Source organism: Anser cygnoides, chromosome 33 (genome assembly GCF_040182565.1).
Source record: "Anser cygnoides isolate HZ-2024a breed goose chromosome 33, Taihu_goose_T2T_genome, whole genome shotgun sequence".
NCBI classification, from domain to species: Eukaryota; Metazoa; Chordata; class Aves; order Anseriformes; family Anatidae; genus Anser; species Anser cygnoides.
In genome coordinates this window covers 130,467-156,489 of record NC_089905.1, presented here as the reverse complement: position 1 = coordinate 156,489, position 26,023 = coordinate 130,467, and the positions used below count along the sequence as shown (strand labels likewise).

The following is a 26,023-nucleotide window of genomic DNA, read 5'->3' as shown; positions in this document are numbered from 1 at the left end:
GCCCCCGTCCTCACAGTGCCCACTGCTCCTAGCGTGGCCCTGGGATGGTTCGTCCCTGTTTGGGTGAAGCTGTCCCTGTGGGGGCCTGTGGGGACAGGGGTGGTGAATGCAGGCACAGGGGATGGTGGCGTCACAGCAGGGCCCTCTGGAATGTGAATAAGGAGGGTTTTCTGACTCGTCCCCATGGGAGCCACATGATGGGGTGACAGTCACGGCAGAAAGCACCGTCTGGCCCTGCTTCCCCATGGCTGTGCTGCCTGGATGCTAGGCTGGGCCATGGGGCCGCAGCTCTCCCAGACCTGTCCCCCCCAGCGGGGGCTGGGTGCTCGGGGTGGCCCAAATCCTGCTGCAGCAGGAGGTCCCAGGGAGAACAGCCACAGGCAGAGCTGGGGCCCTGTGCTGCATGCTCCAGGCACTGCACAGTGACCCCGAACTGCTCAGGCCTAACGCCGCTCCTGGAGCAAGCGGGTGCTCAGCCCTCCCTGGGGTGCTGGACTGGCTCAGGGGTCTCCAGCGGGGCAGCAGGGTGCCCCTAGGGACGGATCCAGAGCTGCCGGTCCCCAGGCTGGGGCTGACTCAGCTCTGCCCTACAGCATCACGTGAAGCCAGGAGAGAGCTTTTGCCATAACCCCCCTTCTCCCCCCCCCGTTTCCTCCTTCTCTCCAACGCTGTGCAGACCCAGGGCGACTGCCAAAATTTTCCAGCTGCCTCCAACTTCCTCAATCCAGCGGCATAAAAGAGCCGTGGATGCGGCAGCTGCATCCCCAGCGCAGGCTGCAGCACGCTCCCACTGACAGCAGGACAGGATGCTGGGGTAAGTGGGTGAGGGTCCCGCAGGCGGCCCAGGGCCTGTCAGGGTGCTGCTGGGACACTTGGGTGGCTCCTGCCCTCCAGGGAAAGGGAGCCCAGCAGGGACGGGTGGAAATGTTGCCCTACGTGGCAACCTCAGGACCCTCCCTGTTAGGGTTACAAAACGGGAAACTGAGGCACGGAGCAGGGAGTGGGGGTGGGGGCTGCACTCGGGCTGGTGTCCCCTGCTCTGCCTTGGGGGCCTGGCAAGAAAGAGGACTTGAGGGTGTTAATGGTTAAAGCAACCAGGGGGGCAGGGCTCCTGGTTTCCTCCAGCCTGCACCCCCGGACCCGGGTTCCCTGGGGTCTGGGGAGCCCTGGTGGAGCTGGAGGTTGTGGGGAAGGCTTCAGCAGGGCTGTAATGGGAACCAGCTGCCCCCGCTCATGTGATGCCTGCATGCAGCCAGCGCTGCCTGCGGCAGGGCCCTGGCCTGGAAAACAGGGCGGGCACTGGGTCCTGGTCCCCCACGGCCTGACAGCAGCATGGCCTGGGGGTCCTGGTCCCCATGGGGACGGTGCTGGTCTCCCACCACTCCTTAACAGGGTGGTCGCAGGGTCCCAGTCCCCTACAGCCTGACGCTGCTGTGGCCACAGGGTTTGGGTCCCTTCCAGCACCATCACAGGGACTATTGCCTGGAACTGGGATATGCGCAGGGTCCTGTCCTCCCCTTCCAGCACTGCCAGACTCAGGTGGCCTCTGTCCCCATCCCACAGTGTCTGTCTCTCCCCCAGGATGTGGTGGCCCACACTGCTGGCCCTGTTTGTCCCCACGGTGGTGGCCCAGCTGCACCCTGAGCGGGCGTTGGATATCCAGTGGGACCTGTGGAAGAAAACCTACCGCAAGCAGTACAATGGTGAGGTACGGCGGAGCCCCACAGGAGGGGACTGGACCCTGGAGGTTACTGGGGCTACGTGGGGAACGGGGTGACAGATCCTTAGGGAGGTGACATTGCATGGGGTTGGGGTGTGAAGCAGTGGAGTGAGTCCCCATGGTGGCAGGGGGACATGGGCAGGACCCATTCATCCTGTGCTGTGTCCCAACACCGTCTCACCCCACGGCGCAGGCGGATGAGGTGGCACGGAGGCTGATCTGGGAGAAGAACCTCAAGTATATCAACACTCACAACCTGGAGCATACACTGGGTGTCCATACCTTTGAGCTGGCCATGAACCACCTGGGTGACATGGTGAGTCACTGAGGGGCCAGTGATGGGGTGGGAGAGAGGGGGCAGTCAGAGCGCCCTTGGGTGCTCTGCCCAGCAGCCCTACGGCTGCACCCACCTGCTTCGGCTCCTTCCCCAGACCAGCGAGGAGGTGGTGAGGACAATGACGGGCCTGAAGGTTCCCCAGAGCCGCCCACACCGCAATGAGACGCTCTACATCCCTGACTGGACTGACAGAGCCCCTGCTGCTGTGGACTGGAGGAGGAAGGGCTACGTGACTCCTGTCAAGAACCAGGTGAGTGGGGTGCCCCTGGGGGTGCTGGGGTGCCCAGCGTGCGTCAGCTCCCTGCCGTTACCCATTGCGTCCCCATAGGGTCAGTGCGGCTCGTGCTGGGCCTTCAGCTCGGTGGGCGCGCTGGAGGGGCAGCTGAAGCGGAAGACGGGGAAGCTGCTCTCGCTCAGCCCTCAAAACCTGGTGGACTGCGTGGCCAACAACAACGGCTGCGGTGGTGGCTACATGACCAACGCCTTTGAATACGTCCGGCAGAACCGCGGCATAGACTCGGAGGATGCCTACCCCTACATTGGCCAGGTCAGGGTCTGGGAGGCTGGGTTGGGTCACCCCCACCCCTCCAGGCTGCCCTCCCCATCCCCTTCTCACCTGGCCCCTGCTGGTTCTGTGCAGGATGAGAGCTGCATGTACAGCCCCACCGGAAAGGCGGCCAAGTGCCGTGGCTATCGGGAAATTCCTGAAGGCAATGAGAAAGCTTTGAAGAGGGCTGTAGCCAGGATTGGACCTGTCTCTGTGGGCATCGACGCCAGCCTGCCCTCCTTCCAGTTCTACAGCCGGGGTGAGAGTCGGGGGAACCCCTGCTCTGTTGGGGGCCAGATCGTTATCAGCCTGGGGAAACTGAGGCAGAGCCAGGTGGTTTGTCCCAAGTGTGATCACCGGTCCTGTCCCCTAGGTGTGTATTATGATGAGAGTTGTAATGCTGAAAACATCAACCATGCGGTGCTAGCGGTGGGCTATGGCACGCAGAAGGGCACCAAGCACTGGATCATCAAGAACAGGTATGATGGGACAGATTTTCTGGGTCAGGGTTTGCCTAGTCTTTGCTGGTGGCTCAGGCTGTTCCTTCTCGTGCTGCAGCTGGGGTGAGGAGTGGGGCAACAAAGGCTACGTGCTCCTGGCACGCAACATGAACAACGCCTGTGGCATCGCCAATCTTGCCAGCTTCCCCAAGATGTGAGAGCTCCCAGCCCGCTCCCTTCCTGCGCCCATCAGGCTGCCCTGCCCTGCTTCTGTCTTCAGACTCACACCTTTCGTTCTCGGTCTGCGAAGCTGCTGTCGCTCCAGGGGAGTTGCTGCTTCCCCATGAGAAATCTCACCCAGGTGAGGGGCAAGTCCCCAGCCACAGAGAAGCGCTGCCATCAGCTCACCCCAGGCCCCATCAGCATGATGTGTGCCCGATGCCACCTTCCTGGAGCAGTGGATGCTTGGGGCCAGGCTTGGTCAGCTCCAGGGAGGCTGATCTGTCTGGAGACAATTGTGCAAACTGGCCTGGTGCCGGTCTCTGCCTCTGTGAGCCAGACATGGACCTCCCTGTGCCGAGGGTGTGGATCTGGCCCTCCTGTCCATCTCCCCCTGCATCCCAGGGGGCTGTGGAAAATATGATTATATTTTTAAAATAAACACTGTTGGGAATAAAGCTCAGTCTGATTTGCTCTGTGCTGCCTTGGCACAGTGGTGAGAAGGGGCTGCTGGGGGGGGGGGAGCCCTTCCCTCCCGGAGTGGTTGGGGTTGGAGCTGGCTGGGATGGAGCAGGACAGAAGGGGCTGCTGCCACCAAGGGGACCATGAAATGCTGGTGGCCTTAGAACAGGAAAAAGCAGTGCCTGGTTCCTCTGTTGGCTGGAGATGGGAAAGATCTCCTCTGTTTTTGCAGGACTCCTGCAGCAGGCTGAAGAAATGGGGGGAGACCAAAGGAGCGGAAAGAAAGCAGAATTAGAAATAAGCAGCTGGTGCAGGCTGCAGCGCCTTGGCTTCAGGGTGAACGTCCATGCCAGGACTGGGCGGTGTTTTGCAGCCCAAACCCCACATCACCCCCCCCCCCCCCCCCCCCCAAATGAAACCCAAGTGCTCCTGAATGAAATGAAACAAATTGCAAAAATGGCTGCAGCAAAGCTCACGGTGAGCCCTAACAGGATGGCAAGGTGATATTTGCTTTAGAAATTTACACAAAAAATAGACATTTAAAAATGAGCTTTTTTTTCTTGTTTTTGTGGTATGCTCCTCTGATGTACAAAGCAAACCTCAGCATATGGTGAATGCAGGTGTGCTGCTTTCCCCCCAGACCAGCAGGGAAGTGGCTGCTCTGCTAACTGGGCTGGTTGTGCCCACAAGGGACTTGCAGCCGTAGTGTCTGAACCTCACCAGGTCTCTTGCAGGGATGTTGTACAGTATCTCGTGCGTTTTCCCCTTTCCTGCCTTAGCCAGGATGGTGTGTGTTGCCTATGACCTAGTGGCGTGGGCAGCTCCTGCTCCAGGTACGTCAGGCTGATCAAGCTGTGCTGCAGGACACCGGTGCCAGTGTAGGGACGGTCCCTGCCTGCATGGGTGCCAGCCCGCCCGCCCACCTTCCTCCTGCACCAAGTGGGTGCATCTTCCAGGGAAGCACAACAAAGGGCTGTGCTTCCCTTCTCGCAGCCTGCCTTTACTGAATGTATATTTTTTGCAGCTTTGACTTTCACTTGCGTTTAACTTACGTTGCCTTCATTCCTGGTGACAGGCATCGGTGGCATCAGTAATGCCCCTGGAGAGTGAATGTAATTCCTTTTGGGGCAGGTGAGTGCGCAGCTGCTCTGGGCAGCTCTCTGACCTCCTTATACCGTCCTGCTGGAATAAAACAGCTTATAAGTGCATGGCAGCTTTCTTTAGGTGTGTTTAAGGGCCCAACTCCATCGCAAAAGCATTGTGATGGGCCCTTGATTAAGACCTATAAACCACAATGGACGTACCTCAGTGAAAATGCTTCTGTGTAGCTCGTTGTTCTGGAGCCATAGCACGAGGGATCGCTGTAGCTGGACTGCTGCTTGTCTGAAAGTACCTTTCGGTGCATCTCTGGATGTTTTTTCACTGTTTAAAATGTGGAAGAAGAAAACAACAACAAAAAAAGTGCTGAAATGCAACAGTCCTGCTCACATAGCTGCATCTCTAGAAAAACTTGTGATGTCAGCGAAGCTATGTTCAGCAACTAAAAAACAAACAAAATGTGGGTAGTTCTCTGAACAGCACTCCCTTGCTCTCATGTCAGAGCTGGGCTAAAAAAGCATTGGCTTCCTCCTGCAGGTCTCATTTCTGGCCTTGGTAGGCCTTTTTCAAAATGCGTATTTTTAGAATACAAAAAACAATTCATGTACCTTTGCCTGGTATTTTCCTGGTGGCTTTGACACGCTCCAGGGTGTAGGAAAAAAAAAATCATTTCCCTCTGCTTCCCCCACCAAGAAGAGTTAGGGGCAGCAACATCTGGCAGTGAGAAGGTGGCAGTCAAAGTTCAGCCTCCCTTTTTGCCAGAAGATGCAAGTTTGGCAAAACCTGTGACTGTTGGGGAGGGAATATGAGCTGGGTTGTAGCAGAGATTGGGTTCAGTATTAACAACAACAATAAAAACCCAGCGGGAGTGATGGAGGGATGGCACGGGAAAGAAGCAGTTACTTCCTGTTGTCTAATTTTATTTTTTTCCTTCTTCCAAAAGTTCAGGTGTGTGTTTTGGCAGTGAGGGCTACGTCGGATTGGTGAGGAACTGTGGGATCTGATGTGGGGTCGCTAGCTATGGAACCTGTCCGCAGATTTAGATGGGCCTCCAGCTCTGGGACCAGCTCTTGAGATGCCACTGCTCACCCTGCAGATCAAGCACGTGTGGATCTGGCGCTAGCCTTACCTTTCTTAGGAACCCAGGTGTATTTCTACAGATGAGCAGCGGAAATTGTGAGCGATTGCAGTTGGTTTGCCCAAGTGTCTCATCAAGTATGACCATTTCATTCCCCCTCCCCAGCAACATCCACCAGTAAGGGGAAATCTTTTGGGAATTACTTAAAGTATTTAGGTGGAGGGCTCTCTGTCGTTGCTCTCTCGCAGTCTCCAGCAGATGCAGCTGTCTCTCAGAAAATGACTCAGCTGAATCTTGAAGCTCCCGTGATGCTGTGCTGCTTCCTCCTCCTCTCGCAGAAGATGGTTTCTTGCAGCCATTTTACGTCCCATGGTGCAGAGGAATGTGCCCTCCTGCCTCGCTCTCATCTGGGGGGGGCCGGTGAAGCTCCAAGCTGGAGCCCTGCTTCCAGGACACTCACTGCTGTGTTTCCAGACCGATTGTGCTGCCTGCAAGTTAATGCGCATTAAATGCGGTTCTCTCTGCAGTGCAGCAGGGACCAGCCACAGATGCATCAGGTTCAGCTCTGGAATGTGGCCATGTTTAAACCACATCTTCCGGTCTGAGAAGGAAAAAAAAAAAAGGGCGATTTTTTTTTGTTATTGTTGTTGCTTGCTTTGGTTGAGCTGATGTATGGCCTGGGCAGAGCACGGCGGGGCAGCTCCTAGCTTGTGGAAATGCAAAAAGCCCCTTGAGGGGGTGTGGGGAGGGTACAACCATCCCTGCTCCCCCCCCCCCCCCCCCAACCCGTGGTGCAGCTCTGCACCGACATTTGGGTGCTGGGGTCAGGTCCTTCACTTGGCTGCAATCCTGTCAGGAGTGGAGGGGCTGGGTCAGGCGCCACGGGCACAGTCTCAGCTAAGTGAAAACGAAATCAGAGCATTTCCTCATTTCTCAGCTCATGTGATTTGATCGGCGAGTCGCAGCTGCAGTCACTGGATGTGTGAGCCCCTGCACGTCCCAGCCGTGGGGTAACAGTGGGGACGCTGGACGGGCCCCTGGTATCCCTCCACTGGTGCCTGTGCTCCCTGAGCTGGCAGAAGGCTGCCCAGGTACGTGGGTTGCATTTGTGTCTTACAACTCTGGGAGAACTGAGCATTGAGGAAGTAAAACTGAAGAAATGTTTGTACGTGGGGCTTTGCCTCCATCTCATCTCTTCCAAGCACCCCTCTGCAGGTGTTTGAATTGCAGCAGCCCCTCTTTGAGAGCTGGCAGGTATCAGTTGCATGAAAATAGTTGTTTTGTTTTGTTTTTAGGTGCTGTAAAACACAGGTTTGTGAAAGCAGCCGCCTGGCCAGGGGATGGATAGGGTTTCTCAGGGTGGAAGCACCAGCTGGCGCATGTCTGGATATGTCCCTGCCTGCTGGTGTGCGTATGGGCACGGGTTGTGTCCAGCTTTCCCCAAGGGCACTTCGAGTCCTGGTGGGATTCCTCTTCCCAGCTCGCAGGGTGGCAGGTGCAGGGCTGTGGGCAGGATGGGGCAGTCGGCATCACCTAGTGTGGAAACCCTGCCAGGGGCATGCCAGGGAGCCCGGTGATGACACCTTGACCTGCTCTGCCTCCCTTACCAAACCGGCTTTGTCACACAGCGGTCAAGCACGGCCCCGCTCCAGCTCTGAGCCCGTGGCTGCCAGTGCGTGTGCGGCATTGCGCCAGCTCCCTGGACCCGGCCGTGCAGGATGGGGCTGCTCGCGTACGTTGCCTTCCTGGCCGTGCTGGCAGCGGTGCTGGGACAGCCTGACCCCACGCTGGACTGGCACTGGCAGCTCTGGAAGAAAGCCCATGGTAAAGAGTACCGTCACCAGGTAGGGGCAGTATGGGGGGCACGGTTTGTTGGGGGGGGTGTGGGGGGCAGCAACCTTCCAGGGGAGGGGCGAAATAGCTTTGGGGGGCCTCTGCTGCCCACCACAGCGCTGCCGGGTTGGGTTTGGTTTCAGAAAGAGGAAGGGGAGCGACGCATGACGTGGGAGAGGAACCTGCGCCTCGTGACGCTGCACAACCTGGAGCACTCCCTGGGGCTGCACTCCTATCAGCTGGGCATGAATCACCTGGCTGACATGGTGGGTGACACCCCAAGGTGGTCAGCCGCTTCGCGAGTTACCTGGGGGGGGACACGGACAGATGGATAAACAGGATGTATAAGTGGGTTGGGGTAGAGAAGCTCCTGACAGCCCTTCTTGGTCCATCCTCTCCTTGTGGCCTCCAGTAGGCACGGCCCCGACGCTGCCACTTTCAGCCTGCCCGCGTGAGGCAATCAGGTGTGAGGAAATCTCCCCATTACCATAGTGTTTGTGGTGTGTGAACTTGGTCCTGGTCATTATGTGTATGTGCAAATTGTACCCCTTCCATACCCCAAGACTGTAGTGTTGGTTAATGAGACATACTGGCTTCTAGGGATTTCTGGGGCTGGAGTCAAGTTTTGTATTTTCTTTTTCTTGCCCTTGCCAATGAGCAGCTAGAACTCAAATGTAAAATAAATAAAAAGCCAGGGATCTCCCCAAAATCTCTAACTCCTTCAGCTTGAGAGAAACCCATTGCCACCTCCCATGTGCCCCATGTAAGCCTTATCAGACGTAGGGGCATCACGAACTGGTGCTTCTACCCCCAGACCAGTGAGGAAGTGTCTGCTCTGCTGACTGGGCTGAAAGTTCTCCATGGACACAACCGGACCTCCACGTACCAACCGCAGCCAGGCGGCAGCATCCCAGACACCATGGACTGGCGGGAGAAGGGCTGTGTCACGGAGGTGAAGAACCAGGTGCGAAGCTCTCCCCATCCTGGTCTGTGCTGGGGCAGCACGGGACAGCGCCTGAGCCTCGCTGGGGCTTTTATAGGGTGCCTGCGGGTCGTGCTGGGCCTTCAGTGCTGTGGGAGCCCTTGAAGCCCAAGTGAAGCTGAAAACGGGCAAGTTGGTGTCCCTGAGTGCACAGAACCTGGTTGACTGCTCCATGATGTATGGGAACAAGGGCTGCAGTGGAGGTTTTATGACCAGAGCTTTCCAGTACATCATAGACAACAATGGGATTGACTCGGATGAATCCTACCCATACATGGCTCAGGTAGGCATCATACCGAAACAGTATGTGAAATCCTCAGAGAAATACCTGGGTGTTAAAAGGAGTGAGGAAGCAATGTGGTAATTTGTTTTGCTCTCTTGCGTAGCTGCCCCCTCCCTCCTCCAATGTTGGTTTCCCTCTGTCTTGGTTTTCACCAGTCTCCTGTGTAGTCGTAGACTTTGCAGATGGTTCTTCCAATCCTAGGAATCCTGGGGAAGAGTACTTCAGCTTTTTTTTTTTTCCATCATGGGTGAATGAAGTCTTGGAGCCAGAATTTCTACAAGTTCATTTCTGTCCTACATAAATTATGAGGCATCACAACACATAGAAGAGAAAAATGGGACAGCACTCCTGGGCCCTGTTCTGAGCTCTCTGTATTATTCCATCTTCTGTAGTTTAAAAATGGGATATTCGCATTTCTACCATTTCAGCAGGCAGAGGTTTCCAGTGAACTACATTTAGACCGTTTTTTGAAAAGCCACCTGTAACAGATGCTGTGTAAGTACTGCAGCATGCTGTTCCTGATGTTGTTTCACATTGTTGAGCCATGAGCAAATAAATATCCTCCTGCTAAGTGTCTTGATGGCCAGAGACAAAAAAAAAAAAAAAAAGAGATGCCCTGCTGTCTTGAAAACATGGCGTGTGATAGAAGTCAAAGGAACAGCTTCTTAGTTCAAGGAGGAAAAATGAAATACAAGCCTTAAAACGTGCATAAGGCAGCTACAGGGATGAAAGATGCTGTTATCTGTGTCTAGAGAGAGAATGAGGAGCCACAGGCTTAATTTACAGTAGAGGAGATTTAGGTTAAATGTGAGGTTAACCTTCTGATGGGAAGGGTGAGGAAGCAATGACAGTTGCTCTAGCAAAACGGTAGAAGTATTATCATTGGAGGTTTATAGAAAAAAAGGGCAGAGAATACTATTAAAACGGTTTAGCTGCTCTTGCTGTGGGGAAGTGAGATGGACAGCACAACCTCTTCAGGTCCTTTCTGCCATCCGCTCTGTAATTCTGTGTACAGAAAAATGGTGGTCAAAGAAAAGTGAATAATAGGGTAGCATAAAGTAAAAGGGGGCTGGCAGAAAACGTGCCTGAAAGACTTAAGATGCTCCTGGTAGATTCCACGTGTTCCTCTTCTTACCTCCTGCCCGTATCTACCAGAACGGGACATGTCAATATAATGTTTCCACACGAGCTGCCACTTGCTCCAAGTACGTTGAGCTCCCATATGCTGATGAAGCAGCCCTGAAAGATGCTGTAGCCAATATTGGACCAGTCTCTGTTGCCATCGACGCAACCCAGCCCACGTTCTTCTTGTACAAGTCAGGTACGTCCTTTTTACCCCGGAGGCCACGCAGATCTGTGGCCATGTTTTGTCTTCTGTCTCTCTCTCTACCTGTAAAGCTTATGAAACTTAAATATAGGTTGAATTTGGCAAGTCAGGCCTTCAGTTCCTAGATGAGGCACCAATATGACAAAACCGAAGATAGTAGCATTAGCTGCTATCAGCCTCTAGCACAGACGCTGTTGAATTTAGGCCTGCTTTGCTGATGGGGTCTGGTGGGCTGATGGCATGCTTTCTTCAAACTCTGTTGCTTTGCAGGTGTGTATGATGACCCACGGTGCACACAGGAGGTGAATCATGGAGTACTCGTGGTTGGTTATGGCACCCTAAATGATAAGGATTACTGGCTTGTGAAAAACAGGTAAAGGCACTGCACTAAGTCACCAAACTCTACATGCGCACTATCTACGGTGGTAGGCTTCTCATAGGTCGTCTCCCTTTGTTCACACTGGCAGCCTCAGACTACAGATTTTATAACAACTGACATTTATATAGATTAGAGGAAGGTCAGTTGGATGCCTATGTGATGGGAGTTGTTATAGAGTTGAACACCGATATTGGGCCTTAAACTGTTCTCTAGGGATTCATGCTTAACCACACCAAAGAAATCTTTATGTCCTCCTAGCAATGTGAAGGAACTTAGTGTGTATAAGTATTTTAAATGCATTTAAAGTTCCCTTTATGTTGATGTGTTCCATTGAAACTTAATCTGGAATTTGAAGTTCCGTGAAGCAGTTGATCAAAACACTTCATCACAGGCACAAGGAAGTCTGAATGGTTTTATTCCGTCACTTGCTTGTAAAAAGCTCTGTGACAGAGACCTCAAAAACATTGGAATGTTGATAAAGCTGCTGCTTTACAGAAAAAGGATTTATTTTTTTCTAATGTCTAATAGATTGTTTCTTCTCCCAAAAGTTGGGGTGTGCGTTTTGGTGACGATGGCTATATCCGCATGTCAAGAAACCATGCAAACCACTGCGGGATTGCCAGTTATGCCTCTTACCCACAAATATAGAGGGACCTTGCGCTTTGGAGAGGACTCCTGTGGCTTCAGTTAAACTGCTGATGCTATGCTTGCACGAATCTACTGACTTCAGGAACCATTTTCTGTCTCTATGGGCAAAATCCTTCTGTTAGGTCAGCTTGTGCTACAGACTGAGAGGGGGTCCTTTGTGTGGATCTGGTGGGAGGATTTTGGAGTATGATTTACAGACACCAAGTGACTTCTTTTTGGGGGAAAAAAAGTATTTTTTTCAGAGTTAAATTGTGATACCTACAGTTATAATGTAGATCTTGTTTTCCTCTCTCCAGTTCAGCACTGAGTACTACTGTCATGACGTGGATATGATTTTAGCTTTGTGTGATGATGTCAATGAGATTGCAGGCTTTGTTTGAAAAATAAAAGATCAGTTTCACCATCCCAAAATCCTACATATTGTATATGGAGGCACAAATATGCGCCAGAAGGAACTTCATCTAGGCAGGCTCTAGCTGGCACCTTCTTTTCTGGTGCTGCTAAAGCTCCGTTTTCCTACAGCTGAGCCAGGTGATGCTTGAATTTGCCCACTTGCTGTCTTTGGCAGCAATGCCATAATTTGCTTGTCCTTGGTTTGGCAGATTAACAACACTTTCTGTTTAAAAGTCAAAAACAAAAAAATAGCAGGACAGTGTCATTTCCTTGGGAAATGGATGGTATTTCCAGGGCTTTGCCGAGAGGAAAGTCTCTCCACATGATGTCTGTGATTTGGGAGTGGAGGATGGGGACCACTGCCAAAGGCATGGAGAGAGGAAAGCAGCTGCTGTCAGTGGTTTTGTATTGATGTGAATTTTTGTGATAATGACACTGAAATATAAATGCTGGCACTTCAGTTGCCACTGCACCCACATGACAGAACCTGTGCTCAAACACAGCATTCATTTCCAACAGAGACGACAAAAAAAAAAATGTTCTGAAGAAAAAGGTTCGTCCTGTTAAAAGTTTTAGTTGAGACTGAAACTTCACTCAACCCTTTGCTTTAGATTTATTCACTATAGGCCTACATGTTGTCTTTAAACAAATTTTCTTTTTTTTTTCAGTGAAAAACTTCTGTTGTGAATCGTTTTTACATTTATTTGGGCTAAAGAGTTTAGAGAGGAAATGCATTGCTTTAACTCATATGCGTAGGTTAAGTAAAGACAGCTTAAATGCTGAACTCACAGCCCAAGTACCTTTGGGAACCAGTGCAAAGGAACCAATAATAGATATGAAATTTAACAAGAGCAAGTGACAGATTCTGCACCCTGGCTATATGTACAGATGGGTGATGAGAAGCTGGAGAGCAGCCCTGCAGAAAGGAAGCTTGTTAAACTTCGTATGGTTAGTGATTGCCCAGCCCTCTACTTTTTCAGGATGTCTCCACAAGGCCTCTCTATGCTCAAGGGTGTCAAGAGCTCCTCCCAATTTAGTGTCATCTGCAAACTTAGTATACATTGGATATATGCTGGAAATATAACACTGCACAAAGGAACCAGTCCAGGAGGTTTCTAGGCTGTGTGGAAGATAGCAGCTGTGTCAGGAAGCTATGAGAGCCTACTGGGGAGGTGCCCCACTAGACCTGCTCTTCACTAACAGAGAAGGACTGGTGGGAGATGTGAAAGCTGGGGATTGTCTTGGGCAGAGTGACCATGAAATTGTAGTTTTCTATTCTGGGTGTTGTCAGAAGGATAACTAGCAAAACTGCTGTCTTGAACTTCTGGAGGGCGGACTTGTACCCGGTTCAGGACACTTGTTGCAGGGGTGTCCCTTGGGAGTCACTCCTGAAGGACAAAGGGGTCCAGGAAACCTGGACGCTCCTCAAGACGGAAATCTTCAAGGCACAGGCGCAGGCTGTTCCTGAGTCCCATAAGGTGAGCCGGAGGGGAAGGCCGGTGTGGATGAACTGGGAACTTTTGTTGAGACTCCAGGAGAAAAAGAGTCTACATCCTCTGGCTATTAGGAAAAACTTACTTACTGAAAGGGTTGTTAGGCAGTGGAATGGGCTCCCCAGGGAAGTGGCTGAGTCACCATCCCTGGAGGCATTTAAAAGCCATTTAGATGTAGACCTTAGTGATATGGTTTAGTGGCGGACTTGTGTTAGGTCAGAGGTTGGACTACGTAATCTTGGAGGTCTCTTCCAACCTAAACGAGTCTGTGAAATGAAAAAACTCTCAGCACCCACAGGTCACCTGGGGCGAGTCGTCATTGTGCCACTACCTCCTCCAGAGGAAAAGCACAAATCCATGCCCCACACAAAGACACAGTGAAATTTGTTTTATAACTGAAGTGAAATATTACTCTTGAGCTTGGGGCTGCCAGGAAAGCTGGTGCAAACTACCAGCCCTGCAGGGACAGAGGAATGAACCTGGCAAAGTGACTTCTGCTTCCCACGTGTTTCCACTGCTTTTATTCTTCATTTTACTGATGGAATAGTGTACTGATTTAGTCTCCTGTCTGCCCACCCTTTAGCTGCATCTTAAGCCAGCCAGGCACTTCCAGAACCTCCCAGTAAAAGAAAAGCAGGCTTCTTTCATGGTGTGATTTATTACAAAAAAACCTTACTACCTCAACCCTCACCAGAGCAACAAGAGCAAGAAGGAAAAAAAAAAACAGAAACACATCAACTCCTCACCAAAATACAAGGGGGCTTCCCGTGCCCCACCCCAAGAAGCAGCTCTAACAAGCCTCTGTCAAAAGGAGGTCTATTATCATCACTAGATAGAGCTCCTTTCCACAGCTGTTCTGGCAAGTTGAGCAGCACCTGGAAGAGATGGACACTAAGATTTACAAGGTTCAAGAGGGCTGCAGCAGGCAAAGATCCACTTGGTTGAAGGGAGTCAGGAAGGCAACACAGAGGCCAGAAATGCTGCAGAGCTGCACACCCACAAACAAGCGTCTCTAGGTGTTAACACTGATGTCACAGCCGCACCGGCACTAAATCTGCAACAAAGCAAGGCGTCTCTACTCCAAATACACAGAGAAGGGGGTTTGGCTGGGCAGTTTTGGGATTTGGTGTTGGGGTTTGCCTTTTTTTTTTATTATTAGAGGTAGACAACACATCACTGCCACTGAAGTGATTGGTGACTCCCTCTTGCAGACAGGGCTGAAGCCCAGGCAGTGCTCTGCAGGAGTGACTGTTGCTGATCCAACACACCCACTGTTCTGTGTGGGTTAATGTTTGCTCTCTCCTAAGCTCTGGGGTGATGGTTAGATTTAGCTTTGCTCAGTTCTTTTTGGTCTTGGGGGTGTCGTACTTTCTCTTGCTCGAGTACCACAGCAGCAGCGGGATCCCAATGGAAGGCAGAGTCATCACACCGAAAGCTGCCCAGTCCAGCTGAAGAGAGAAACAGTTATAAGTCAAAACAAACCACGCATAGCTGAGTCTTATAACCATGAGGTCCTTTCAGATCTTCCACCCTCACGGCTCCAAGGCCAAATCCTACAGAGCCAGCTCCTTTAGGTAGCTGGGATGAAGCCTCTTCTCCAGATCTGTGACACTCTTCTGGACAACTGATGCAGATTAATTGCAATCCATGCTGGAGTTTTCCAGGTGACTGTAGTGCAAACCAAACACACCACAACCTAGCACTGCACTGGGCTGCATGGTAACTGCAATTCAATTGCCAATTGAAAGATACTTACAAAGTGAGGGGAGAACCTCCTGTCGAATTCACGCTGAGCCAAGATTCCTCCTTGCCCAGGAGCACTTGTGAAACCAACCTGAAAAAGGCAGAGGGGGAACAGTATTTGCCCCATTTCCATCTTGCAGCAGAGCACGTGCAGTATAAGAGAGTAGGCAAATGCGTCATCCCTAACAACCACCTCAAAGAACACCGTCAGGCATATCTGCTGTTCTATTTGTGTGAGGATCCTATGAAGGGTCAAGCCACTCACCACAACCTGTCCACCCTCCTGTGCCAGATACGTGATGGTAGCAGACGTGAAATTGAAATATCCAGCTTTGAGAGGCCGCAGAACCACAGTGTGGGACACATTGCTTGCTCTGAGAGATGGAAGTTACAGAAAATGGTTTCATTTCATCAAAGGAAAGAACGTAAGGAAATAGGTAAGAGTCCTCTGTAGTTACAGACAGCAGACCCATCGGACACTGATCCAGCCAACTCCTTTTCCCGAGACAGATGAATTGCATGGTGATTTTGCCCTGTTTGCAAGTAGCTTATTTTAAAAGGCAACAAAGCCACAAAACCCAGCACCCTCAAGGACAGAAGTTTGCATTCAGCACCTTGCCCAGGGTCTGATACGGTGTGATTTCAGTGACACTGAAGACAGACAAGTGAACTACAGGATTCTTAGGGGTAAAACTGAGCGTTGGAGAAAAGATTTCAAAACATGAAAGGATACGGAGCGATCCTGTCCCACTTGACATTGAGCATCCCAGAGACAATGCCAAAATCCTCCGGAGGAAAAGAATCATCTGACAGCTCCACATCTAAAGCAGCACTAAAATGCAACAACAAAAAAACAAAAAGGGGGATGAGAAGCAAGTCAGACTTGGTATTCTGTTCACTGGAGGCTGCACCAAAGAGGAATGACAGTCCAATATTGACAATTCCACTGTTTGCAGAACTGATTTTTTGAAACAAAAAGGCACAAATAGAAGATGGGGAGGATGGTCAAGGTGTATTACAGGGAGACTACAGAAAGAGGAAGGCAAAACTGAGAAGCTGCAAAAAGACAGGGATGCAGAAATGAAAAAGCTCACAAAGACAAGAAAGGGATTCTGTGTTTATGGGTAACAGAGTATCACAAGCTGCCATGAGAGTAACTGTGCCATGTTGGACAGAGAGCTAAAGCAGCCACAAGGTGAAAGCAAGGACAAGAGGACAGGAAGGAAAAAAGCAAATTCCAGGGTTCAACCTTCAAGAAGTGTGATGAGCGCTCACAGCTGGGGGAGCAAAGGTAACAGCACATTATGAAGCCTAGAAACAGTCATGAATCCTGAAGGCACATACGCGTAAGATTTGTTCCTGGTCAGTATTAGAAACCCAGAGAAGGCCTACCTAGAACCAACATTGTAGATGTTGTACTGCAGAGTCAAGTCTCTCCCCTCCACAGCATATCTGTTTAATAGAGATTTGGAGGCCAGGAGCCTGGCACCTTCTTCACAGTGGGCCACATAGAACAGGGCAAACACAGCAAGAATTGGGAGCTTCATCTAGAAATAAAAGAAAATGGAACGTCATTCATAATTTCACTGCAAAAAGAACACAAACGGGACAACTAAGCAAGACGACACATTCATGTGTAGTAAGACATGAGCAGCTGTATACTTCACAGCAATATCGTGAAAGGATGTCACAGGGCAGGGAGAAATGACCTTAGCTCCATACAGCTCTGCAATTGCTTCTGAAATATCTGTACGCTTCCCTGCAAGAATGCGAGTAACGACACAGCAGTGGCCTAGGCTGGAATGCATGGCAGCAAAGGTGGCAGTTTTCTCCCTTCTCAAAGCCCCAGCAAGTATTGTTCCTGCTCGTTAACTGGGAAAGATCTCAGATCACAAAACCTCTTTCAGTAACTTTCAGAGCAGAACTTCTGTCAATTAATGGTTTCACCAATTTTATCAGTTAACGGTTTTTTGCCATCGCAAAGCACTGCCTTACAAAAACCAGAGGTGGTTCTTCCCCCCCCCCCATCAAATCCTCTGTTGTTCTCAGAACGTGCTAGCTTCTCATTTCCAGACTGATTTTTTTTCTTCTACTTGCAGTGACTGAAGTAGCACCAACACCCTCCAGCAGCCTTCCAGTCCCCACAACTCCCCACTCCAAGCCACGTGCCCTTATTTCCCTGAGCCCAGTATCTCCCAGATCGGACGAGGAGACCGCAGCCGCTCCACACCCAACCTGTAACGGAGCTCGGTAGCTTTAGTTTCTATACCGAGACTGCTGCGGTGCCAGGTCCCCCACTCTGCAAGGGGGGATCCCCTCCATACCACCCCATACTCCCCTCCATACCACCCTGCCGCATTTCCACCCACATCAGCACTTCCCTACAAGCCCAACACAGCCCAGGAACACGAGGGCAAGCTCCCAGCCACTGCTCCCCCTAGGCCAGAGCGCCACTGACTGCTGCCTGCGGGAGACTCAGACCCCCCCCCCCTCCTTTTTTCTCCCCGAAATACCCCAGCAGCAGCACCAGAGGGGGGGGCCCAAAGCCCTCCCAGCCTCCCGCAGACCCTCCCCGGCTCCCCTTCCTCGCCCCGCCGACATCCCCGAGCCCCCGCTGCCGCCCACCCCAGCCCCTCACCCTCACCTCCCCGCCGCAGCCCGCGGAAGGCCGAGTCAGCAGCTGGAAGGGAGCGGAAGTGCCCGCAGGCCGTGACGTGTGGCCTCGCAGCGCCCCGAGGCATGCTGGGAAATGTAGTCCTGCTCCGCCAGCCCTCCCTCTCTCTGCCCCCAGGCTTGCCCTTTGGAGGAAGACGGTTTACTTGCACTCCCAAAAGCGCTTAAAAAACAGCAGCTTTTAGTTAAAAGATAGTACTTATAAAGACTCCCGGGAGGAGTCCTATTCAGGAATAGTGTAGCCAGCAGGACCGGGGTTGTGATTGTCTCCCTGTGCTCTGCTCTGGTGAGGCCACACCTTGAGTACCATATCTTGGGCCCCTCACTACCAGAAGGACATCGAGGCCCTGGAGCGTGTCCAGAGAAGGGCTACGAAGCTGGTGAAGGGCCTGGGACACAAGTCCTATGGGGAGCGGCTGAGGGACCTGGGGGGGTTTGGTCTGGAGAAGAGAAGACTCAGGAGAGACCTCATTGCTCTCTACAACTACCTGAAAGGAAGGTGTGGGGAGCTGGGGGTTGGCCTCTTCTCACAAATAACTAGTGATAGACTAGAGGGAATGGCCTCAAGCTGTGCCAGGGGATGTTCATGTTGGAAATGAGGAGACATTTCTGCTCAGAAAGCGCAGTCGGGCATTGGGACGGGTTGCCCAGGGAGGTGGTGGAGTCACCGTCCCTGGGGGTGTTCAAGGAAAGGCTGGACGTGGTGCTTAGGGACATGGTTTAGTGGGTGACAGTGGTGGTAGGGGGACGGTTGGACCAGATGAGCTTGGAGGGCTTTTCCAACCTTAATGATTTTCTGACTCTGTGACACCAACCCCTCAAAGACTACCACTCCCAGCATGCCCCGTGGCAGCCCGCCCCTCCCATAGCCCCCTTCGGTTGGCGCATGCGCCCTGAGCGCCGGACCCCTTCTCTTCCAGCCATGCTCTCGGGCCCGGCAGCCTGCGCATGCGCCATACCGCCGGGCCCCTCCCAACGCGCTGCCAGTCCGGTTGCTCCTCAACCGAACTTTATGAAAACGCCGAGGGGTGGGGACGGGAGGCGCAAACCCCGCCTTCTGCTCGATCCCGCCTTCTGATTGGACGCCGGGCCCGCCGCGCAGGCAGCGATTGGGCGCGGCGGGGCGGACCTCGGGGTAGGCTGTCGTGGCGGGGCGAGCGAGCGCCGATCTAGAAGCTTCCCCTCGGCCCCGCGCTTCGGGTCTCGCCGCCGTCGCCGCCATGATGGGCCCGCGCCCCGTGCTCGTTCTCAGTGAGTTCCCCCCTCGCCGCCATTTTGTGTCCCCTCAGGGCCCGGCGCCCCCCTCGTGGCCCCCGCGGGGCTGACGCGCCCCTGCTCCCCGTAGTCCCCGGGGTTAGCCGGGGTCCCGTGGCTCCAGGCTCCCTTCCCGTCCTCTCGGTGCTGCTTTTAGGCTTTTATCCTTTCCTATAAATCTGTGGGGAGTTCTTATGTGTAATTGTGACTTAAGCCTCTCTTCGCCCAGGCTAAATACGTAACACAAATCCCTCAATGTGCCTGTGAGCCTCTGCTACAGCCTGCTCAAACATACCAAAGGCTGAGATTTACTGATGTATAAAACTGAATCCTAAACCCTGGTCCTTCTTATCATACAGACTTTATAGACTGCAAGGTACTGTGCAGCAGCCTCTAGGATTTAGGGGGTCTTCCAGGTTTTTGTGAATCATTGCTGCTTGGTTTTGTGGGGAAAGAGGTTATACCTCAGGGGTGCGAGTTTTTCAGTTGAATGTGTTGCTAATCAGGTATCCTGCTATAATCAGGAATACTGTGTTTCATTGATACTCTTTTATGAGTATGCTTTCTTACACCAGATGTAATATTTATTGTAAATCCTTAATTTAGAACTGTGTGCATATTGTCTGTGTGTGACTGAGAGGGTGTCTTTGATCCATTGTCACCATCACCGTTTCAGTCTTGGGTTTTCTGGAAAGATTAGATGATGGTTATATTTGTGCTTTTTTTTTTTTTTTTTTTTGCTGCGTGCTTTAGGTCAGAATATGAAACGTGAGTCTGGAAGAAAAGTCCAGACTGGGAACATCACTGCTGCTAAGGTACCATATTCTGATGTCAATCAACTTTTTTATTATTTTTTGACGTGTGTGTGTGTATGTATGTAAAAACAGAGTAGAAGGACCATATAAAATGAATGTTCAGTGTTAAAACCAATATGTTCGATGTAACTGCACACGGAGGGGTTTAACCCATCAAAACCTCTTTCTCTGCCAAGTCTGAGAGTGTTTAATTTTTGGCATCTGTTTTAAGTACTAACTCAGTGTGATGCCAGTGCTCTAATAATCCCTGGGTTCTCATTTCCACACGAGTCCTGTTTTCTGCTGCATCTAAAAAATTGCGGAATCATGAGGTTGTTTAGATTCATTGCAGTGGCTGCTTGTTTCGTGTAGATTATGGGTTTATTCAAGGCTGTTTTAGGTGTTTTGGTGCCTTCATGTTTTGCCTAATTCCTTTTGTTCCTCCTAGACTATTGCTGACATTATTCGAACATGTTTGGGACCAAGAGCTATGATGAAGGTAAGAATGTTTGCTGAGATCCTTATGCTGCTGCTGACTAGAAACGCTGCACTTATTAAAGGTCAGTGCAAATATTGCTTCTCTTTTGGTTGCAGATGCTTTTGGACCCCATGGGTGGGATTGTGATGACCAATGATGGCAATGCTATCCTTAGAGAGGTGAGTTTCTCCTAAAGGATTGTCTTGCTTAACTTGTGAGTTAGTATGTTGTGGGATATGGTTAAATAGCTGCTAGTGGCATTATGTTATTTCGCCTTCTATCTTGAGAACCAAAAAATATTAAACATTACCAAGAAAAGGTGCTTATTGGAGAGGAATTAAATGCTTCTAGGTAGTGCTCTTCCTCGGAAAAGTGCATTTGATCCCAGGATGGTAATTTTTCATGGAGGTTTTATAAGACTGGTAGGAATTCACTGGTAATTGTAGTTACAATCGCTTGCATCAAAGCGTATTGAGTAGATGCTTAATTTTACCATGCTAAATGATTAGACCAAGAAATTGTTATTGCTTTTCTAGTGTGAGTATTGTGGAAATAGCATCACAAAAACTGTAATGCCTGGAAAACTGTGGGGATGCAATACTGTGAAATACAAATGCTTATTTTCCCCCTCAAAAAGGAAGAAATACCGGTGTTATAGTTGGGCAGAATACCTTTGATTATTTAAAATGCAAGGTATTTGTTCCGTTGAAAGAAGCTTCAGCTTTAGTATTGTGGAACCAAAACCATACCATTTGCATCCATACAGATTCAAGTCCAGCATCCAGCTGCAAAATCAATGATTGAGATTAGCCGTACTCAAGATGAAGAAGTTGGAGATGGGACCACATCTGTAATTATCCTTGGTAAGGAGCACAAATAAGACATGTACCTTTTATAGAAAGTTAATGCTGAAGCTTGTCTTGTTTGCTTATCAGATTCCAGTAAGTATGCATTACTGAGACAGACACTTGCTATTTCCCAACCCTAAAATTGGGTTTGTTGGTTGGTTGGTTTTTGTTGGGTTGTTTTTAGACCACGAAGAGTACTAGGTTCATTAGACCGTTTAGTGATCAGCTCCGTGCTTCAAAAAATTGTGTTCTTTCCCCCAGTTCAGCACAATCAAGTATAACAGAAGGTATAGATGATGTTAGAGCTCTCTGCATGAATAGCAGATACTTTTGGCTGGTATATTTTTCTCAAGTCTTGGCTGCCAATTGTTCTGCTAACTCATCTGGGGAATTTGTATGTATTTATTTTTCCCCTTAGCCGGAGAGATGCTTTCTGTTGCTGAACACTTCCTTGAACAGCAGATGCACCCAACTGTGATCATTGGGGCTTATCGTAAGGCTTTGGATGACATGATCAGTATTCTAAAGAAAATTGGGTAAGTGTGGGCTGGTGGGAGTCAGAGAGAAGGGATGTGGGGCTTTACTTAAAGATGATTCTTGAGGGAATCATGTTGGTAAAACAACAAAATTAGAGAGAGATGAACTGGGATTATGAATAGATTGTAGTTTGGAATAATGCTTAGTTTACTATTGACTTTATACTTTCTCTCAGCACTCCAGTGGATGTGAACAACAGAGAGATGATGCTTAAAATAATAAAGAGTGCTATAAACACCAAAGCAATAAACCGCTGGTCTGACTTGGCCTGTACCATTGCTCTTGATGCTGTTAAGACTGTGGAGTTTGAGGAAAATGGCAGAAAAGAAATTGATATAAAAAAATATGCAAAAGTAGAGAAGGTATGTCCTGAATGAATGTGTGTTTTTTTTAATTTAATTTTATTTTTTTTTAATCTGTGTGCTTCTTTCTCATTTTGAATTGTTTCTAGAATGCAGTGGGAAGAATTTTGTGCTATTGATCTGAAGTCTGCAAACATAACCCTGGGAGATATTTTACTTTGTGCTATCGGCCATTTAAACTATTTCAGTTTCCATCTTCCAACCACACGTTGCCACGCAATAGGTTTTTAAGCAGTTTCTCAAGTTCTTCAGTGGCTTTTCACTTGACCTAAGTTAGTGTGCTATTACCGTTAACTCAGGTTATCACCTGAGTTAAATCATACTTGCTCAGGAGAGCTTTCTTTTTTCAGTACATGGGATGGATAGTTTCAGGAGCATGGATATACAGATTTTTGTAGAGTAGACTAACTCATCTTCTTCCCCCTTTCTTATGTCTGTCAGATTCCAGGTGGCTTTAGTGAAGACTCTTGTGTTCTGCGTGGAATCATGGTGAATAAAGATGTAACTCATCCCAGGATGCGTCGCCTTATTAAGAATCCACGCATTGTCCTTCTGGATTGTTCACTAGAGTACAAGAAAGGAGAGAGCCAGGTAAAGCAAGTCCTGTTAGGGATGTCTGCAACTTCTCGTTTAAGACTAGCGAGGTGAACAAATCCAGATAGCTAGTTATCTGCATGAGGAGCAGAAGGCTCCATGTTTCTTGCCTTTCAGAGACCTTTTGCATGTATAGCTTAATTCTGCTGATTCTGGGATCAGTCAGTACCCTGGAGAAAAAGAGGGAAAATAACTGAGACTACAATGTTTAACTCACTGTGAAGTAGCTACAGTGATTTGTGTAATGCGAATGTCAAGAGTCAAATATCTGTCTTAATTAATGCTAGTGTTAAACTGACATGGTGTCAGTTCATCTGATCAGTATTTTTAGTTGTGCAGTTCCCTCTAACTCTTTCCTGTGAGAGTTGAGGTAGCTTAAGCCAGAGGATCTGTGTTTAACTCAGTGATGGGTTGGGATGAATACAGCAAGATATTTACACTTCTTTCTATACAGACTGATATTGAAATAACACGGGAGGAAGACTTTGCCCGCATCCTGCAGATGGAGGAAGAGTACATTCAGCAGATCTGTGAGGATCTTATGAGAGTGAAGCCAGATCTGGTCATCACAGAAAAAGGAATTTCTGGTAATAACACTCATGATCCTTCCTTTAGTTGAGTTCATCTTAATGTTCATACTGCGTTAAACACACTGTTCAATAATAAGAGAAAAAAATAATTTTGAACATGGCCTTATTGTAGTTTGTTTTTTTGTTTTTTGGTCATCTTTCTAGAAAATAGGTCTGAAATGCAGGTATTAGATTTCATTCTTTTGAACATGGGTGCTTATAATAATATTTTGCTTTTCCAGCATTTGGAAACTATATCAAAACATAAGTGAGGATGAGTTTAACAAACCATGGAGAGCTGCTCTGTAATTTTGCCTTGCAGATTGGTTTAAGACGCCACATTTAGGTTACTTCCTTTCCCTTATTGCTACTTTAAAGATACACAGAGTTTATAAACAAAAAAATAAAAATAAAAAATAAATACTGCTGATTCATCAATAAAATTGCACAAACCTGATTTCAGACTTGGCCCAACACTACCTGATGAGAGCCAACATCACAGCAATCCGCAGAGTGAGGAAGACTGACAACAACAGGATCGCCAGGTAAATGTTCTTTTCCTTGCCACAGTTCATTCTTGCTGTCTGTGGCACTGAGTTTTCATTCTTATCTCACTCTTTTTCCTCTGTTCTTATTTGTGAGCATCTGACTTAACTGTTGGTTGTGTGATAGGGCCTGCGGAGCTCGCATTGTGAGTCGCACTGATGAGTTGCGAGAGGAAGATGTGGGAACCGGAGCCAGGCTCTTTGAAGTCAAAAAAATAGGAGATGAGTATTTTGCCTTCATCACGGATTGCAAGGACCCCAAGGCTTGCACTATCATTCTGCGTGGAGCCAGCAAGGAAATCCTTGCAGTAAGTTATTACATGTTTTTCCCTCCTGTCCTGCCACCTTCTGAGTGTCGGTAAGTTGTTACTTCCTTGTGAGTTCCCTCTGGGTTCTGGAGTGAGAAAGACCACACAAGATGGGAATTCTACAAGGCAAAACGGTGGAGGGACAAGCCCAGCAGACTTGTGCTCATTTTCTACAACCAATAAATCATCTTGTGTGCCTGCTACAGGAGGTAGAACGCAACCTTCAGGATGCCATGCAGGTGTGTCGGAACGTCCTCATCGACCCACAGCTGGTGCCAGGAGGGGGAGCGACCGAAATGGCGGTTTCCCACGCACTGACAGAGAAGTCCAAAGGCATGACGGGTGTGGAGCAGTGGCCCTACCGGGCAGTAGCCCAAGCTCTGGAAGTCATTCCCCGAACGCTCATCCAGAACTGTGGTGCTAGTACCATCCGCGTGCTGACCTCGCTTAGGGTAAGGCATGCACCAGGGAGTTATCCCCAGAGGTTCGTCGTCATGCCCCTCAGATCCTTTCTTTTCAGTATCTCTTGAGGTGGCAGCTCCTCAGACTGTTGAGGTTGTAGCCCTACAGCAGTTGCAGTAGGCTTTTACAGTGAAGGAAGCCTTTGTTGAAGTAACCCATCCCCTCAAGGTGATTGAAAGACTATTTTTTTTTCTTGCATTAGCTGGGCTGCAAACATTTTTACTGAAGCCTTGCACCAGAACATGAAGTCATGAAAATGGAATTAAATGGTTGGTTTGAAGTACCAGAGTGTAAAATCAAAATAACAAAACCCTGAGGGTGAACAAAATCAAAATCTTCCTTTGTGGTCAGATTGAATGGCATGAGAGAGAGTCACCAAGTGTAATTTCTGATACAGTTGTTATAAGCTCGGTAATATGCTTTTGTGTAAATTCCAAAATTGAAGAAAAAAAAAAAAGACTACTTACTGTTTTCTTGAGCCTATGAATTTGAGTTTCTTGCAGGTGAATTGCTACTTGATTGGCAGTGACCTGTCGCTGTGCTTACAGGCAAAACACACCCAGGAGGGCAGCCAGACATGGGGAGTGAATGGTGAGACCGGAGCCTTAGTTGATATGAAGGACCTGGGGATCTGGGAGCCTTTAGCAGTCAAATTGCAGACCTACAAAACAGCAGTAGAGGTAAGAAGAGGAGTTAAAACTTTTTTTTTTTTTAAAAAAAAAAAAACAGTGAGCCTCTGTAGCTTGTCTTTTTGGAGCAGGGCATGTTGCTGCTTAGGCATTTGGATGCTTGGATAAGTGCTGCAAACTTTGCCAGCTCGCTAATGCAGAAGGCGTATGATGGGGATGCAGAAGGGATGCGACACCTGTGGGAGCTTGTATCGCTTTTGGAGGGGTTGCCTGAGCCTGGGATGTGCCCTTTTCCATCCTACCTGTTTCTCTAACTTAACTGTCTCACAAGAATGAGGGGTTCTGTGTGAGCCAGGGCTGAGAAATTTGGTGCCAGCAGTGTGCTGGAATCCAGTCAGCAGTCCCGGGAGCTTCTGTGCTTTGGTATCTGACCTTGAAAGGCTCCCCTTCTTCAAAAACACTGTGGGCACTCGGAAGGCAGATGGTTTGTTGTTGTGAAAGCTACGTGGATTGCGTTTTATTCTTTGTGATGGGCTCTTGGTTAGACCTGGATATGGTATTTTTCCGCAGACTGCAGTTCTCCTGCTCCGCATTGATGACATTGTTTCGGGGCACAAAAAGAAAGGTGACGAGCAAAGCAAGCAGCCTGCAGCAACGGAGGCCGCCCAGGAGTAGAGGCTGCGTTGCCACGACGAAGCACCGGGCAGCATGGTTCTGACACCAGAAGCAGCTCCCTGAAGCACTGTGGTTTCTCCCCAGTCCTGAGACGGAGCTGGGGCAAAGTCCAAGAATTTGTTTGTCTGAAGTTTGGGGGAGGGGTGGGGGGAAAAAGCCTGGAATATGGTGAAAAGGTCCGACACGTCCCATGAAGTGCCCATGTGGAGATACCACTGCTTAATTTAAGTCTACCCTGTACTTCCTCATTGCTCTTTGCCTCAACAATAAAAGACGTGATTTCACTGCTTGGGCAGTTTGTGCGTGGTGGGGA

General features: G+C 49.6%; 4 protein-coding genes across 4 annotated transcripts; 3 read left to right on the top strand and 1 right to left on the bottom strand.

The window, feature by feature from the left end:
• Positions 1-242: 242 nt before the first annotated feature.
• CTSK (cathepsin K) lies at positions 243-3,726 on the top strand. The gene is made up of 8 exons (XM_013201486.3): positions 243-814; positions 1,582-1,708; positions 1,914-2,036; positions 2,152-2,307; positions 2,386-2,604; positions 2,698-2,863; positions 2,978-3,083; positions 3,163-3,726. The coding sequence occupies exons 1-8, from the start codon at positions 807-809 to the stop codon at positions 3,260-3,262; spliced, it is 1,005 nt and encodes a 334-aa protein (XP_013056940.1). The 5' UTR covers positions 243-806; the 3' UTR covers positions 3,263-3,726.
• A 3,006-nt stretch (positions 3,727-6,732) lies between these two features.
• CTSS (cathepsin S) lies at positions 6,733-11,769 on the top strand. The gene is made up of 8 exons (XM_013201503.3): positions 6,733-6,992; positions 7,530-7,745; positions 7,878-8,000; positions 8,549-8,698; positions 8,775-8,999; positions 10,155-10,320; positions 10,597-10,699; positions 11,254-11,769. The coding sequence occupies exons 2-8, from the start codon at positions 7,620-7,622 to the stop codon at positions 11,351-11,353; spliced, it is 993 nt and encodes a 330-aa protein (XP_013056957.3). The 5' UTR covers positions 6,733-6,992; positions 7,530-7,619; the 3' UTR covers positions 11,354-11,769.
• A 2,109-nt stretch (positions 11,770-13,878) lies between these two features.
• On the bottom strand, positions 13,879-17,738 carry SSR2 (signal sequence receptor subunit 2). Its single transcript, XM_048054631.2, has 6 exons — positions 17,627-17,738; positions 16,375-16,529; positions 15,716-15,814; positions 15,248-15,356; positions 14,996-15,073; positions 13,879-14,687 (listed from the first exon to the last, which is right to left on the bottom strand). Exons 2-6 carry the CDS (start codon positions 16,527-16,529, stop codon positions 14,577-14,579), a joined length of 552 nt encoding a protein of 183 aa, XP_047910588.1. The 5' UTR covers positions 17,627-17,738; the 3' UTR covers positions 13,879-14,576.
• Positions 17,739-18,752: 1,014 nt separating this feature from the next.
• CCT3 (chaperonin containing TCP1 subunit 3) lies at positions 18,753-25,994 on the top strand. The gene is made up of 14 exons (XM_013201510.3): positions 18,753-18,906; positions 19,663-19,724; positions 20,152-20,202; positions 20,298-20,360; positions 20,948-21,044; positions 21,448-21,565; positions 21,742-21,928; positions 22,370-22,519; positions 22,977-23,109; positions 23,555-23,636; positions 23,764-23,944; positions 24,151-24,396; positions 24,955-25,086; positions 25,606-25,994. The coding sequence occupies exons 1-14, from the start codon at positions 18,876-18,878 to the stop codon at positions 25,708-25,710; spliced, it is 1,638 nt and encodes a 545-aa protein (XP_013056964.1). The 5' UTR covers positions 18,753-18,875; the 3' UTR covers positions 25,711-25,994.
• The last annotated feature ends 29 nt before the right edge of the window (positions 25,995-26,023 follow it).

Excerpts from the sequence above, each read along its gene's own strand:
- CTSK (XM_013201486.3), top strand. Across the intron at positions 2,037-2,151 it reads TGAACCACCTGGGTGACATG|ACCAGCGAGGAGGTGGTGAG; the intron begins GTGAGTCACTGA and ends CTCCTTCCCCAG. Across the intron at positions 2,605-2,697 it reads CCTACCCCTACATTGGCCAG|GATGAGAGCTGCATGTACAG; the intron begins GTCAGGGTCTGG and ends GGTTCTGTGCAG.
- CTSS (XM_013201503.3), top strand. The coding sequence starts at position 7,620 with ATGGGGCTGCTCGCGTACGTTGCCTTCCTGGCCGTGCTGGCAGCGGTG. Across the intron at positions 7,746-7,877 it reads GTAAAGAGTACCGTCACCAG|AAAGAGGAAGGGGAGCGACG; the intron begins GTAGGGGCAGTA and ends GTTTGGTTTCAG. Across the intron at positions 8,001-8,548 it reads TGAATCACCTGGCTGACATG|ACCAGTGAGGAAGTGTCTGC; the intron begins GTGGGTGACACC and ends TTCTACCCCCAG.
- SSR2 (XM_048054631.2), bottom strand. The coding sequence starts at position 16,529 with ATGAAGCTCCCAATTCTTGCTGTGTTTGCCCTGTTCTATGTGGCCCAC. Across the intron at positions 15,357-15,715 it reads AAGTGGGACAGGATCGCTCC|AGCAAGCAATGTGTCCCACA; the intron begins GTATCCTTTCAT and ends TCCATCTCTCAG. Across the intron at positions 15,074-15,247 it reads AGGAGGGTGGACAGGTTGTG|GTTGGTTTCACAAGTGCTCC; the intron begins GTGAGTGGCTTG and ends TGCCTTTTTCAG.
- CCT3 (XM_013201510.3), top strand. The coding sequence starts at position 18,876 with ATGATGGGCCCGCGCCCCGTGCTCGTTCTCA. Across the intron at positions 23,110-23,554 it reads CACAGAAAAAGGAATTTCTG|ACTTGGCCCAACACTACCTG; the intron begins GTAATAACACTC and ends ACCTGATTTCAG. Across the intron at positions 23,637-23,763 it reads GACAACAACAGGATCGCCAG|GGCCTGCGGAGCTCGCATTG; the intron begins GTAAATGTTCTT and ends GTTGTGTGATAG.